General features: G+C 42.1%; 1 protein-coding gene across 1 annotated transcript in view; it reads left to right on the top strand.

Moving 5' to 3' along the window:
- Positions 1–13,918, top strand: part of LOC111139344 (transmembrane 9 superfamily member 2-like) — an 80,688-nt gene that overhangs the window by 40,477 nt on the left and 26,293 nt on the right. Inside the window, exons 8-12 of the mRNA XM_022491610.1 lie at positions 4,496–4,575; positions 7,934–8,039; positions 8,738–8,870; positions 10,552–10,671; positions 10,872–10,929. Of these exons, the coding sequence (XP_022347318.1) occupies positions 4,496–4,575; positions 7,934–8,039; positions 8,738–8,870; positions 10,552–10,671; positions 10,872–10,929 (497 nt within the window). The remainder of the gene's footprint in view (positions 1–4,495; positions 4,576–7,933; positions 8,040–8,737; positions 8,871–10,551; positions 10,672–10,871; positions 10,930–13,918) is intronic.

Below are 13,918 nucleotides of genomic sequence, written 5' to 3'. Positions count from 1 at the left end.
GGACCCTGGGATCATGACCTGAGCCGAAGGCAGAGGCTTTAACCCACTGAGCCACCCAGGTGCCCCCAAAGGCAGACACAACCGACTGAACCACCTCAGCTTTCCGCAGATCATAATCATAAGCGGTCTTTCCCTCAAACCATATTGGGTGGCGCTTTGGAAGTTTTTCTCAATTTGTTGCCGTGTTGGTCTCCCAGTGCCCTGTAGGAAGTCTGGCGCGTTCTCTGCTGCAGAACACTGGATATATCCATACACATTTTCATTTGGCCTCCTAGGGGGTGCTGCTCCCCATGTTGAAAACATCTGGACTGGAAGAAGTCCTAGTTGTCTGCCCATTTGATTCTTGGAGCCCCTGCCTGATTATTTATTGAGTGAGATCCATCATGGGACACTGTGTCAGGACTCTAGAAGTCCTGTGTGTGTGTTTCCAACTTGGCTTATGTGTCTCCAGTATAGACAACATTAAGGACTTGTTTTAGGGGAATTTGTTATGTCTTAGAAAACATGAATGTTTTCTTTGAAACTCTGGCATGGAAAGAAGCAGAATAACTCATTAGTTTTCCGTGGATTAAGGAAATAGGTTTCACCACTTAGTTATCTGTCTGCTTTTGTCATTTTGTTCTCAAATGTGCAGTAGGATTTTTAAATGGTTTCTTATTCTCTTAGGAAGAGTAATATGTGTTATGGTCTGTTATTTCCAGCAGATGGCAGTGTTGGGTGCAAAACTATTAGGTTTAACAAATGCAGATTTTTCCAAGCTCTCTTTGTATTTAAAATCCAAACTTCCTGGCGCATATTTTAAAATATTTGTCCGTTTTGAAAGACTTGATATGAGTTAACATGCTCAAGGCAATAGACTGGTGAAGAAGATGCCTGTAATTCAAATTTTTACAAATTAAGTCACATTTTACTGTAGAAACAATATTTTAATAGAATGGCTAAGATACATGCTTTCATGCAATGAATATTTAACCCTTTATTTGTCTATGAATTCTGATTTCCTTATAGTTTTTTTTTTTTTTTTTTTAAAGATTTTATTTATTTATTTGACAGAGAGAAATCACAAGTAGGCAGAGAGGCAGGCAGAGAGAGAGGAGGAAGCAGGCTCCCTGTTGAGCAGAAAGCCCGATGTGGGGCTTGAACCCAGGACCTGGGATCATGACCTGAGCTGAAGGCAGCGGCTCAACCCACTGAGCCACCCAGGCGCCCTCCTTATAGGTTTTTTAACTTTAATTTTTATTTTCTTAAAGATTTTATTTATTCATTTGAAAGAGAGAAAGCACAAGAGGAGCAGTAGGCAGAGGAAGAGGGAGAAGCAGGTCCCCCGCAGAACAGGGAGCCTGATGCCAGGCTCGATCCTAGGACCCTAAAATCATGACCCAAGCCAAAGGCGGACGCTTAACCGACTGAGCCACCCAGGCACCCCTCCTTATAAGTTTTATTTATTTATTAAAAAGATTTTATTTATTTATTTGACAGAGCACGCACAAGCAGGGGGAGCAGCAGGCAGAGGGAGAAGGGGAAGCAGGATTCCCGCTGAGCAGGGAGCCTGATGCGGGACTCGATCCCAGGACCCTGAGATCATGACCTGAGCCAAAGGCAGATGTTTAACTGACTGAGCCACCCAGGCACCCCTCCTTATAGGTTTTATTTATTTATTTATTTTTTAAAGATTTTATTTACTTATTTGACAGAGAGAAATCACAAGTAGGCAGAGAGGCAGGCAGAGAGAGAGGAAGGGAAGCAGGCTTCCTGCTGAGCAGAGAGCCTGATGCGGGGCTCGATCCCAGGACCCTGAGATCATGACCTGAGCCGAAGGCAGCGGCTTAACCAACTGAGCCACCCAGGCGCCCCTCCTTATAGGTTTTAAATAATGATTTATCTTGAAACAGTTTCAGACTATGGAAAGATTGTCAGAACAATGCAAAGAACTCCTGTAGTCCCTTTAATCAGATGTCCCAATCGTTACCATTTTACTCATTTTGCTGCATTCTTCACCCTTGTGTGTCCATTAGCCTTAGTCTTTCTCTGAATCTTTGGAGAGCTAGGTGTTCCAACACCCCCAAACACTCCAGAGTCTTTCTCCCAAACAAGATCACTTTCCTACTAGCATAGCATACCACTAGCATAGTGATTCCAAATCAGGAATCTGCATCGGTATCTCATTCCCATCTGGTCCACATCCATCCATTCAAATGTCACCAGTTGGCCAAAAATGTCACTTTTTCCCTTTGTGGTTTGAGATCCTATCCAGGAGTGTGTGTTGTTTAGTTTGTGATCTCCAATCCAGACTGGTTCTTTCTCTGTCTTCCACTGTCTTCCACATCCTTGAAATTTTTATAGAGTCAGGACTTGGCAACCTGCAGGATGATCATTAATCTGTCTGATGGTTCTTTATGGACAGGCTCAGGCCACATTCTGGGCAGAGATTACATGGCAGAAGTGATGTTGCACATTAGGTCGCATGTGATGTTAACCTGCCTTGTCACTGGTTAATCACAATCTCCTGGTCATCAGCTTTTAACTAAAATCCACCATTGAACCAAACCCCAATTAAAATCTATCATTTGGATTTTTAAAAATTTTTATTTTTTTAAGTAGTCTCCACACCCAGTTTGGGGCTTGAACTCACAACCCTGAGATCAGGAGTCGCATGCATGTTCTACCAACTAAACCAGTTAGGTGCCCCTTGGGTTTTTTTTTTTAAGCAAGGCATCTTAGGGGCACCTGGCTGTCTCAGTAGAGTATGTAGTTCTTGATCTCAAGGTTGAGTTCAAGCCCCATGTTGGGCTTGGAGCCTACTTGTGAAAAAAAAAAAAAAAAAAGCAATGCACATTGAGTTTCTCCATACTCCCAACTCTAAACTTCAGAAAAAAACACCTAACAAAAACCCACTTTTATTTTATTTATTTTAAAGGTTTTATTTATTTATTTGACAGAGAGAGAGACAGAGATAGAGAGCGGGAACACAAGCAGGGGGAATGGGAGAGGAAGAAGCAGGCTTCCCATCCAGCAAGGAGCCGGATGTGGGGCTTGATCCCCGGACCCTGGAATTATGACCTGAGCTGAAGGCAGCTGCTTAACAACTGAGCCACCCAGGCACCCGTATTTTATTTTTTTTTTAACTTAAATTCAAGTAAATAACATATAGTGTACTACTAGTTTCAGAGGTAGAGGTCAGTGATTCATCAGTCTTCTATAACCCCCAGTGCTCATTATATCGCGTGTCCTCCTTAATGCCCATCACCCGGTTACCCCATTCCTACACCCTTCTCCCCTCCATGAACCCTCAGTTTGTTTCCTAGAGTTGAGTCTTTTTTTTTTTTTTTAAAGATTTTTATTTATTTATTTGACAGAGAGAGATCACAAGTAGACGGAGAGGCAGGCAGAGAGAGAGAGGGAAGCAGGCACCCTGCTGAGCAGAGAGCCCGATGCGGGACTCGATCCCAGGACCCTGAGATCATGACCTGAGCCGAGGGCAGCGGCTCAACCCACTGAGCCACCCAGGCGCCCCTAGAGTTGAATCTTTTATGGTTTCTGTCCCTCTCTGATTTTGCCTTACAAGTACCCAATTTTAAATAAGTAATTTCAGACATTACTTGATCAATTTGTACCAGCATTTTCCTTTTGCTGAGAGCATGTTATTGATTTGAGGGGTGATTACTCTGTATTAATGGTGTAAGTGTTTATTGGGGTTACCAGTTAAGATCTTCATCTACTGGGGATATTTTGTAAGAAAGCTACTGACCGTTTGAGTTTGATCACACATCAGCAGAAACAGCTTGATTGGTAATTGTATTTTCTTGTGGTTTATTCAGTGTTGAAAATTACAATATTTGAAAACAAAACATCTTTTTATAAACTTGTTGCCATTACATCTCAAAATTCTCAATGTATAAAAATGTAGGGATGAAAAAAAAATGTAGGGATGCCTGGCTGGCTCAGTTGGAAGAGCGTGGGACTCTTGATCTCAGGGTTGTGAGTTCGAGCCCCACATTGAATGTACAGATGACCTTAAGTTAATGAATAGTCTGTTTTATTTTTGTTTAATTTTTATTTATTTGAGAGAGAGAGAACGTGCTCAAGTAGGGGGAGGGGCAGAGGGACAAGCAGACTCCCTGCTGAGTGGGAAGCACAACTCAGGGCTCGGTCCCAGAACCCTGAGATCATGACCTGAGGTGAAGGCAGACGCATAATCTACTGAGCCATCCAGGATCCCTTAGACAGTCTGTTTTTTTTTAAAAAAGTTTGCGACTTCTGGGGAATAGCAGCGAGCTAAAATTACTTTCTTCCTAGTCTCTTCCCAAAATGAAGAGGAATATCAGTTAATAAAAATAAGATAAAAATGCCAGGTTACGTCTCATTATTCCATGAACTTAGTGATAAAGAAATGGAGAAAGTACATGCAGAATAACTTTCTGCCTGTTTTAGGATTATAACCAGGAAAAAGGTCAGTGACAGTTTGGTCATGTAATTATATATTTTTGTTTTTTAGGAAAACAGAAATATCAGGTGGGCATCTAGATGGGATTATATTTTGGAGTCCATGCCTCATACCAACATTCAGTGGTTTAGGTAAGTACTTTATTTTTATTTTATTTTATTTTTTTTAAGATTTTATTTTTTATTTTTATTTTTTAATTAATTAATTTATTTTTGGTAATCTCTACTCCCAATGTGGGGCTTGAACTCATGACCCTGAGATCAAATCTCACGCTGCTCCAGCTGAGCCAGCCAGGTGCCCCTATGTAAGTAGTTTATGACACAAAGAATACATAGTTTAAGGGAGGGAGATGTAAGTATTTATTTGTATTATATATACATATAAAAGATTTTATTTTAGAGAGCATGAGCAAGGGTAGGGGCAAAGGGAGAGGGAGAGAGAGAACGTCAGGCAGACTCCCCACTGAGCATGGGGCCTGATGCAGGGCTTAGTCTCAGGACCCCAAGATCATGACCTGAGCCCAGATCAAGAGTCAGAGGCTTAACTGACTGAGTCACCCAGCGCCCCTATACATACATATATATATACATATTTTTGATACCTTTTTTTTTAAGGGTGAGGGAGCAGAGGGAAAGAGAGTCCCAAAGAAGCTCCATGCCCAGCGCAGAGCCCGACGCTGGGCTCGATCCCACAACCCTGAGATCATGACCTGAGTTGAAATAAGAGTCAGTTGCTTAACCAACCGAGCCACTCAGGCAGCCCTATTTTTTTTTTTAAAGATTTTATTTACTTATTTGACAGAGAGAGATCACAAGTAGGCAGAGAGGCAGGCAGAGAGAGAGGAAGGGAAGCAGGCTTCCTGCTGAGCAGAGAGCCCGATGCGGGGCTCGATCCCAGGACCCTGAGATCATGACCTGAGCCGAAGGCAGCGTCTCAACCCACTGAGCCACCCAGGCGCCCCCAGGCAGCCCTATTTTTTAAAATTATTTTGTTACCAGAGATTATCTTGAGTGACGTTTTTTCTTCTCTATGGCTAGTTTCTCCACTCCTTCCTCTCTCCCACCCCTCTGCATACACAGAGAAAAAGTAAGAAAGGAAGATGTGTCTTAAATACATGAATGTTTCTGCTGAAGGGAAAGAGCAGCTTTATTATTTATTATTTTATTATGGGCAGGGCAGATATTGGAGAGGACTGTGTGAGGAAAAGTGAGCGAAGGGCCACTCATTCCATTGGAGTTCTTCCTCGTCTATCTTAGGCGGCCGGGCACTCTGCTGGGCTGTGAGACAGTGTGAGTGAGGCACACAGGCTTCCGCTCCCATGAAGCTTACCACGTTCTAGTGGATTCCGGGGAAAGTGCTTGATTCCTCAGGAATCTTCAACAGGGCCAAGCCACAGAGTTAGAATTTCAACCTGAGACAGAGGGATAGACCAGCTGAGAACGTGATGATCGGGCATGACTGTGGCAAAGTCCTGAGGGAGGGGTAGGGTGTTAGCTCAATTTGGGGTGGAAGAAGACTATAAAGGTAAAAATGAAAGTGAGGAAAGGTGTGATTCTGAGTATGGTCTTTTGAGGTGATGATTTTCCTAATATTGACATTGCCTTTGAAGTGACAATAGCGGGGCACCTGGGTGGTGTGGTTGGTAAGTGTCTGACTCTTGTTTTTAGCTCAGGTCATGATCTCAGGGTGGTGAGATCGAGCCCCAAATTGGGCTCCATATTCAGTGGGAGTCTGCTGGAGATTCTCTCTCTCCTTCTCCCTCTGCCCCTACCCCCTGCATACATTCTCTCTCTCTCTTTCTAAATAAATAAATCTTAAAAAAAGTGAGAACAGCATCCCCCACTCCTATTTTTCTAGATTTGTTCCTTCTTCTCTTCCTGCTGTCCCTCCTCCTTTTCTTCTTCATTATTATGATCATATCATAGCTTTTCCATTGAGTCTTTTCTTTGGGCGACTGTCCAGGTCCCATTTTCTTATACCCCCAGAAGTCTCTTCAGATAAAATTTAGGTGAATGGTTTCTCCAAAGGGACTGTGAAAGCAAAGGGCCTCCGGATACACTGTGGGGGCTAATCTCTAGTAGTAGTGATCTTTATAGCGTAATGAGGGAATGTACTTCAGTTTCTGTTATGAGCTAATTTACTTTCGACATTTAACAGACATTTTAGAAGTCAGTCATCTTTTTAAAACTTTTTAATTGAAGTATAGCTGCCGGACGATATTATTAGTTTCAGGTGTACAACGTGGTGATTTGACAATCATGTACATTGCGAAATGCTTACCGTGATAGGTGTACTTACCATCTGTCACCACGTACAGTTAATACAATATTATTGACTATATTCCCTGTGCTGTACCTTTCATCCCCAGGGCTGGCTGGCTGGCTGGCTTATTTATTTATTTATATCCAAAAGTCTAGTTGACACACAATGTTATATGAGTTTCAGGTGTAAGACATCGTGATTGGACAAGTCTACACGTTCTGCCATGTTCCCTATACAATCTGTCCCCATACAGTGCCATTTCGATACCATTCAGGACATTCCCTAGGCTGCACCTTTTATCCCTGTGACTTACTCATTCCATGAACTGGAAATCTGCCCCGCCTGCCCTCCTTCACCTGTGTTGCCCATCCCTCCACCACCCCCTCTCAGGCAGTCGTAGATATCCATCATCTTATCGGCATCTTTCTAAAACAGTGCTGGTCTTTTCATAGATTCTGGTGGAATCTGTTGATGTGTCTGGGTTTGGCTGGGTGGTGGGATGGCAGACGTACTGGTTGTGATTTGGGGATAATTTTCAAGTCTTAGTTTTAGTAACAGTAAGAGCTGGCAGGTCAGTCGTCCATGGGGTCATTACCCTGAAGCTCATAGAATGACAAAAAGACTACAACCTTGGTTTATCAGCGAAGAAGTCGGTCCGCCATTAGTTCAACCTTGATTCCTGAACTTTCGTTCTCAGTTCCATGCTCTGGAACTGAGTTCCTGTTATTGATCTTATTTACTTTCCTTGCTTCTTTTTGGGAATGTACTCTTTTTTTTTAAGATTTTATTTATTTATTTGACAGACAGAGATGAAGAGTAGGCAGAGAGGCAGGCAGATGGGGAGGGGGAAGCAGGCTCCCTGCTGAGCAGAGAGCCCGATGCGGGGCTCCATCCCAGGACCCTGGGATCATGACCTGAGCTGAAGGCAGAAGCTTAACCCACTGAGCCACCCAGGCGCCCCTGGGAATGTACTCTTAAAAAAATTCTAAAATCACCTGAAGAATAGTGTTGCTTGTATTGCTTTATTTGTAATGCCCTTTTATGCTAGAGCTTGAAGTTGGTTTAATATGTTGATGCATTCAGCATTTGATCTAAGTTTAACCTTGGAAAGCTGATCACTGTAACGATAATTTGCATGTCTTTCTTTTATACGTACACACATTTTCTCTTCACTGTTTAAGGACCTTGAGACCTAACTTCTCTCTTTTTCTTCCTTAAATTTTCTAGTATTATGAATTCCTTCGTTATTGCTCTCTTCTTGTCTGGGATGGTGGCTATGATTCTATTAAGAACGCTCCATAGAGATATGATCAGATATAATCAGATGAATTCTGTGAGTAAAAATGCACATATTTGATTCAGCACATATCTAAATGCCCAGTAGTCAATGTTATATTTGTACTTAGAGTATATAATACCTTGAATACAGCACATTTTCAATGTCTAGTCATTTTGCCTATTAGACCAAATCAGAAATTATGGGGTTGTGTAGATTTTTAAAAAGCACAAGTAAGCTAATTAGAGAAATATTTGCTATCAACTCTGGTTCCATTCCTTTTTGTATGTTTCTGAACTTGCAGAATATTATTATTTAAGGTTTTCATAAATTTGGAGCAAGAGATAAATGTACCAAACATTGCAAAATGCTATCATTTAGGTTAAATTTAGTTTTCATCTCATTTATGCTGTTTTGACTTTTATCATCTTTTGTGTATGGTGAATTTTCAATGTCTATAAAATTGGTTAAATTCCTTTTGTGTGTTAAATGATTTTGCTTTCTTCATGAAATGAAGCCAGGTGTGTGCCCTTATATGGTGAAAAATGCCCCCCACCCAGTGCAAACCTTAGAGTAAGGGAGCAACTTACTTGTATGGCAGGATCACTTACCTTCCAGAGACCTCACTGTATCCAAAATGAGCTACCGGTTTCCATTAATCTGTCTTTAGAGGAAAATTCATTTTCATGTAACTTTCAGATTTTCGGTAACTTTCGGTCACAGTGTGCATTTACCAAAGACTTTCTCACATGCAGGAAGGCATCCAGGAGGACTTCGGTTGGAAGCTGGTTCATGGGGATGTATTCAGACCTCCAAGGAACAGAATGCTGCTGTCAGCTTTCCTGGGGCAAGGAACACAAGTTTTGATTATGACATTTATTACCTTATGTGAGTAGACTCAGATCAGTTGGTGTCACCTTAAACATTCTTAGTCAACTGCTGACGTATGTTAAATTTTGATCCACGTGCACAAAAGGATTTTGAAGATACCCTGAAGTTTTAAGAAAATGTGTGTTTTATGGTACTTATATTTCCATCTTTGCAAATTAAGGATAGAACTCTGAATACGTTCCTATGTCAAGGACCTTTCGTGGCTTTCTTCAGTTCTGAATAATTTATTGTACTATCCAATACCCATATTCCTTGCTTTGAGAAATAAATGCTTTCTTGAAAATCAGCATGTATTGGAGGCCTCGGTGGCTCCGTTGGTTGGGCGACTGCCTTTGGCTCAGGTCATGATCCTGGAATCCTGGGGTTGAGTCCTGCATCGGGCTCTCTGCTCAGCGGAGAGTCTGCTTCTCCCTCTGACCCTCCCCCCTTCTCATGCTCTCTTTCCCCTTCATTCTCTCTCTCAAATTAAAGAGAAAGAAAGAAAGAAAATCAGCATGTGGGCAGAAGCATATTTAACATGGACTAAGGGAATTCATAATTAACGACTAGCATTTTTTTAAAATATTTTATTTGTTTATTTGACAGAAATCATAAGTAGGCAGAGAGGCAGGAGGAAGCAGGCTCCCTGCTGAGCAGAGAGCCTGATGCGGGGCTTGATTCCAGGACCCTGAGACCAGGACAGGAGCTGAAGGCAGAGGCTTAACCCATTGAGCCACCCAGCTTCCTCTAATGACTAGCATTTTGAAATGCTATGGGAAGCCTAAGCACTGGTCTTTAAATGTATAAACGCAAAAAAAAAAAAAAAAAAGTATAAACGCAATGGCTTCTTGAGTAGTCTTACAACAGCTGACAAACCCTGGCTGCCTTCATTTATAAAGTGAATATGGAGCTTGTCAGGTTTTGATAGCCAGAGTGGTGATTTTTTTTTTTTTTTAGATTTTTTATTTATTTATTTGACAGACAGAAATCAGAAGTAGGCAGAAAGGCAGGCAGAGAGGCAGGCAGAGAGGCAGGCAGAGAGAGGAGGAAGCAGTCTCCCCGCCGAGCAGAGAGTCCGATGCGGGGCTCGATCCCAGGACCCCGGGATCATGACCTGAGCCGAAGGCAGAGGCTTTAACCCACTGAGCCACCCAGGTGCCCCCAGAGTGGTGATTTTTGTAAACAAAGCTGCTGTTAAAAAGAAAAAAAGGCTTATTAGGTGTTTCACATGTCAATGATAATTTCAAAATTCAGCTCCTAAGGTTATATTTTCTTGAGACTAAGTCTCACCTTGATTTTTTTGTTTTTATCCCTCACATTGAATAAAAGGAAGTAGAAGGAAATTTTTGTGGGGAAAAATGATTTGTCGTTAAGGTTGTGATCCCGGAGTAGGGAACGGGGCGTTAGTTTGTTTAATTTTGATTTCAACAGTGAGATTAAAGACTAGACCCCACTTGGAAGCGGACTTCATTTGCCCGGTATTGAAAAACCACACCTTTTCGTTCAGAAAAAAATTGTCATCAGCGAAGTAAATAACAGTCGTTCCCACTGTCATTTAAGTACTCACACCACAGAATTTCCTTGTGTGCTGTTACACATAATGGGTCTTAATGAGCAGATCTTAAATTTATTACAAAATCTTGTGTGGCTCTGAGACTGTTACCGTCACTGCTTTGATATTTCTTTTTTGTACCTTTAGTTCTAGCCTGCTTTGGTTTTCTGTCCCCCGCCAATCGAGGGGCCTTAATGACCTGTGCCGTCGTGTTATGGGTCCTCTTGGGAACCCCTGCCGGATATGTGTCCGCCAGAATGTATAAAAGTAAGCGTCGTAACTGTTATCATTCCGGTTAGTTGGTGTGTTAAATGTAGAAATTAAAAGGCCGTAAAAGAAAACATTTAAACATTGCATGGGGCATTTTAACCGGCCTACCAAAATGTAATTGGGCCCTGGGTATAAAGTAGTTGTAATTGGGCTAAATAAGTTGCTACAGTAACTATTTCTGTCTTTTCCTTCCTCAGCACTTAAAGGTGTTAACTGGAAGACAAATTTTCTGCTGACGGCACTCTTATGTCCTGGGTTAGTATTGCTCGTTCTCTTTTCTCTACACAATTATACTCTTTCTTGGATTCCATCTTGGAAAAAAATCACTGTATGCGGTAATGAGGAGTAGACAGGAGATGAGAGACCCCTGTGTTCTCTGTAGCGCCGGCATTCTCTCCGTGGTATCTGCATTCCTTTCATCTTTTTGTACATCGTACCCTCTAGGACAGAGGGACGGCTTTGGTGCCGCTGTGTTCGAGTTTGAGATTTGGTCTGGAAGCAGAGTTCATAAATGCGCATCTCGTTATATAGCTCGCGTTACATACCACCTTTTGTTGCTCCCCTTGTTACTGGCTTCCCTGATCCTTTCTTCCTGTCTCACCTGGTTCTTGCGGTATCAGTAGTGACTGCTGCTCCCAGGTAGGGTCCTTGTCCCAGGGGGAGTGGGTGCAGCTGCTCGGGGTGGGTGCTAGTAGCTCCCTCCGCCCCCTGATTATAGAGACGGGAGACTGGTGGCCAAGCTGGGGAGCAGGTGTTCGAGGTCACATGGGAAGTCAGTGACAGAGCCCAGGCTGTACATAACTGAGAGTCCTCCTGGCATCCTGTCCAGGGCTCTTCCCACAGAACCTCGCTGATGAAGTGCTGACCCACTTTGGGTTTCTTCCTTCCTCTTTCTTTCTTTCTTTCTTTCTCCCTCCCTTCCTTCCTTCCTCCTTCCCTCTCTTTCTTTCTTTCACATTTTGTTGAATTCTTTTTTAAAAAATATCTTATTTATTTATTTGAGAGAGAGAGAGAGAATGAGTGGGAGGAGGGGGGAGAAGCAGACTCCCCAATGAGCAGAGAACCCCACCCGGGACTCAATCTCAGGACCCTGGGATCATGGCCTGAGCTGAAGGCAGACACTTCACCAGCTGAGCCAGCCCCCCGGGTGCCCGGCACTTTCATTTCCTTTCATTCCTTTCCTTTTATTTCCTGCGTTTCATTTCCTTAGTTAGTCTGGGCTACCATAACAAAATACCATAGACAGGGGTTGGGCGGTGCTTAGACAATAGAAATTTGATTTCTCACAGTTCTGGAGACAGGGATGTCAGAGATCAGGGCACCAACAGGGTTGGGTCCTGGTGAGGGCTGTCTTCCTGGCTTGTAGATGACTGCCTTCTCAGTGTTTCCTCACATGGCAGGCAGAGACGGTGAACTCTGGTGTCTCTTCTCATAAAGGCACCGATCTCATCATGAAGGCCCTACTGTCGTGACGTCATCTAAGCTTCATCACCTCACAAAGGCCTCACCTCCAAATACCATTACATTATGGATTAGGGTTTCAACAAATGAATGGGGGCGGGGAACACAATGCAGTCCATAGCACGTTTCACTTCTAATATTCTTTCCTTGATTTGTTAGGAAGGATAGCTTTTTTTTTTTTTTTAAGGAGAAAGTAGTGGATTCTATCTTAATTGTCACATGGTACGTTAATTTCTACTTGTTACGAAGTCTCCACATCCGTGATGCTGAGAGGATGTCGCAATAGCAGAAGAGGTCCAATAGTGAAAGTTACACATAGTGAATTTGGTTACGTTATATTCTGAATAGTGACAAAGTGAGAGCAAATGCTTCAATAATGGTCTGTGACTGCGTGTCACACAATAAGGCATGCAATACAGTGATGGGTTCTGTAGCCCCGTAATCATTCATCTCCATGTGGCTGGTTTCTCTCAAAACTCCAGGGAAAAAGATTAGATCATTGAAAGGCTTGAATGTTACAAGTTTGCACATCAAATACGGGAACCTCAGAATTTTTAACTGGTTTAAAATACAGACAATGCCCTCCCCTCCCCTCCCCCACCTTGAATAGAGCCATCTGCTTTTCCTATAATTCTTTTCAAGGGAACAAGAATGGGTGGTCTTTTCTGAGGTGAATGCTTTATTACATTTCTGTAAGAAAGCGATGTCCTTGACAATACTTCAGATATCTGTTGCTTCCAGTTTGAGCCTCAAATGAATCCAAAACTGAATAAATTTGGCAAAGCAGTGCCATTGTGCAGAAGTCATTATACTGGATATTACATGCTAGAGCCAGTCAGTAAGCCATTCACTGTTCTCTGCATTATTTAGTTACTCATTCAACATACTTACTGCGGTCTTTTTTGTTTTGTTTTGTTTTTGTTTTTATTATATTTAAGGCATTATGCTAGGCACTATAGAGGAAATAAATACAAATTGCCCCTAAATCTCTGGCTTCGTGGCTCAAGATGAATAATAATGGCCCATTTTTCATCACACAGATGTCCCATCTTACTGCAAAAAGAAGTTACATCATTGAAATAGATGTAAAAGAATTAGAATATACTGTATCACTAAGCTTGATTAGCCAAATTAAACAATTAATGTCTGAAAAGCATTAGCATTTGCAACGCACTATGAGCTGTTTTCATCATGTTTTCTATGGGAGCAAATTGGGATTCAAAACATTTGGAAGAATGTCTTACACAGAAAAATTCAAAAATTTGAGCAGAAATCCATAATCATGGGGCTCAGGTTTATAGCCATAGTTTTGTAAAAGTAAAAAAAAAAAATTAAAAATTGAAAAACAAATTTAAATAATGGTGGTTGTGTCCTGGGTGGGTTTTTGTGTGGCTGGGGGACAGGAGTGTAAAGGAGACTATTTTGTATCAGATTTACTTTTCACTCTTTTTTTAAAAAGTTTTGCATCGTATACCATATGCATTTGTTACCTATTTCTATTTTTATTTTGTTACTTTTATTATTATTATTTTTATTTTAAGTAGGCTCCATGCCCTAAGATCAAGACCTGAGTTGATATCAAGACTCAGATGCTTGGGGAGCCTGGGTGGCTCAGTTGTTAAGTGTCTGCCTTTGGCTCAGGTCATGATCCCAGAGTCTTGGGGTCGAGCCCCACATTGGGCTCCCGGCTCAGTGGGGAGTCTTCTTCTCCCTCTCACACTCCCCCTGCTTGTGTTCCCTCTCTCGCTGTCTCTCTCTGCCAAATAAATAAAATCTTAAAATA

Source organism: Enhydra lutris, unplaced genomic scaffold, assembly GCF_002288905.1.
Source record: "Enhydra lutris kenyoni isolate GAN:26980312 unplaced genomic scaffold, ASM228890v2 scaffoldscaffold101, whole genome shotgun sequence".
Classification (NCBI taxonomy): domain Eukaryota; kingdom Metazoa; phylum Chordata; class Mammalia; order Carnivora; family Mustelidae; genus Enhydra; species Enhydra lutris.
This window is presented reverse-complemented; position numbering and strand designations above follow the sequence as displayed.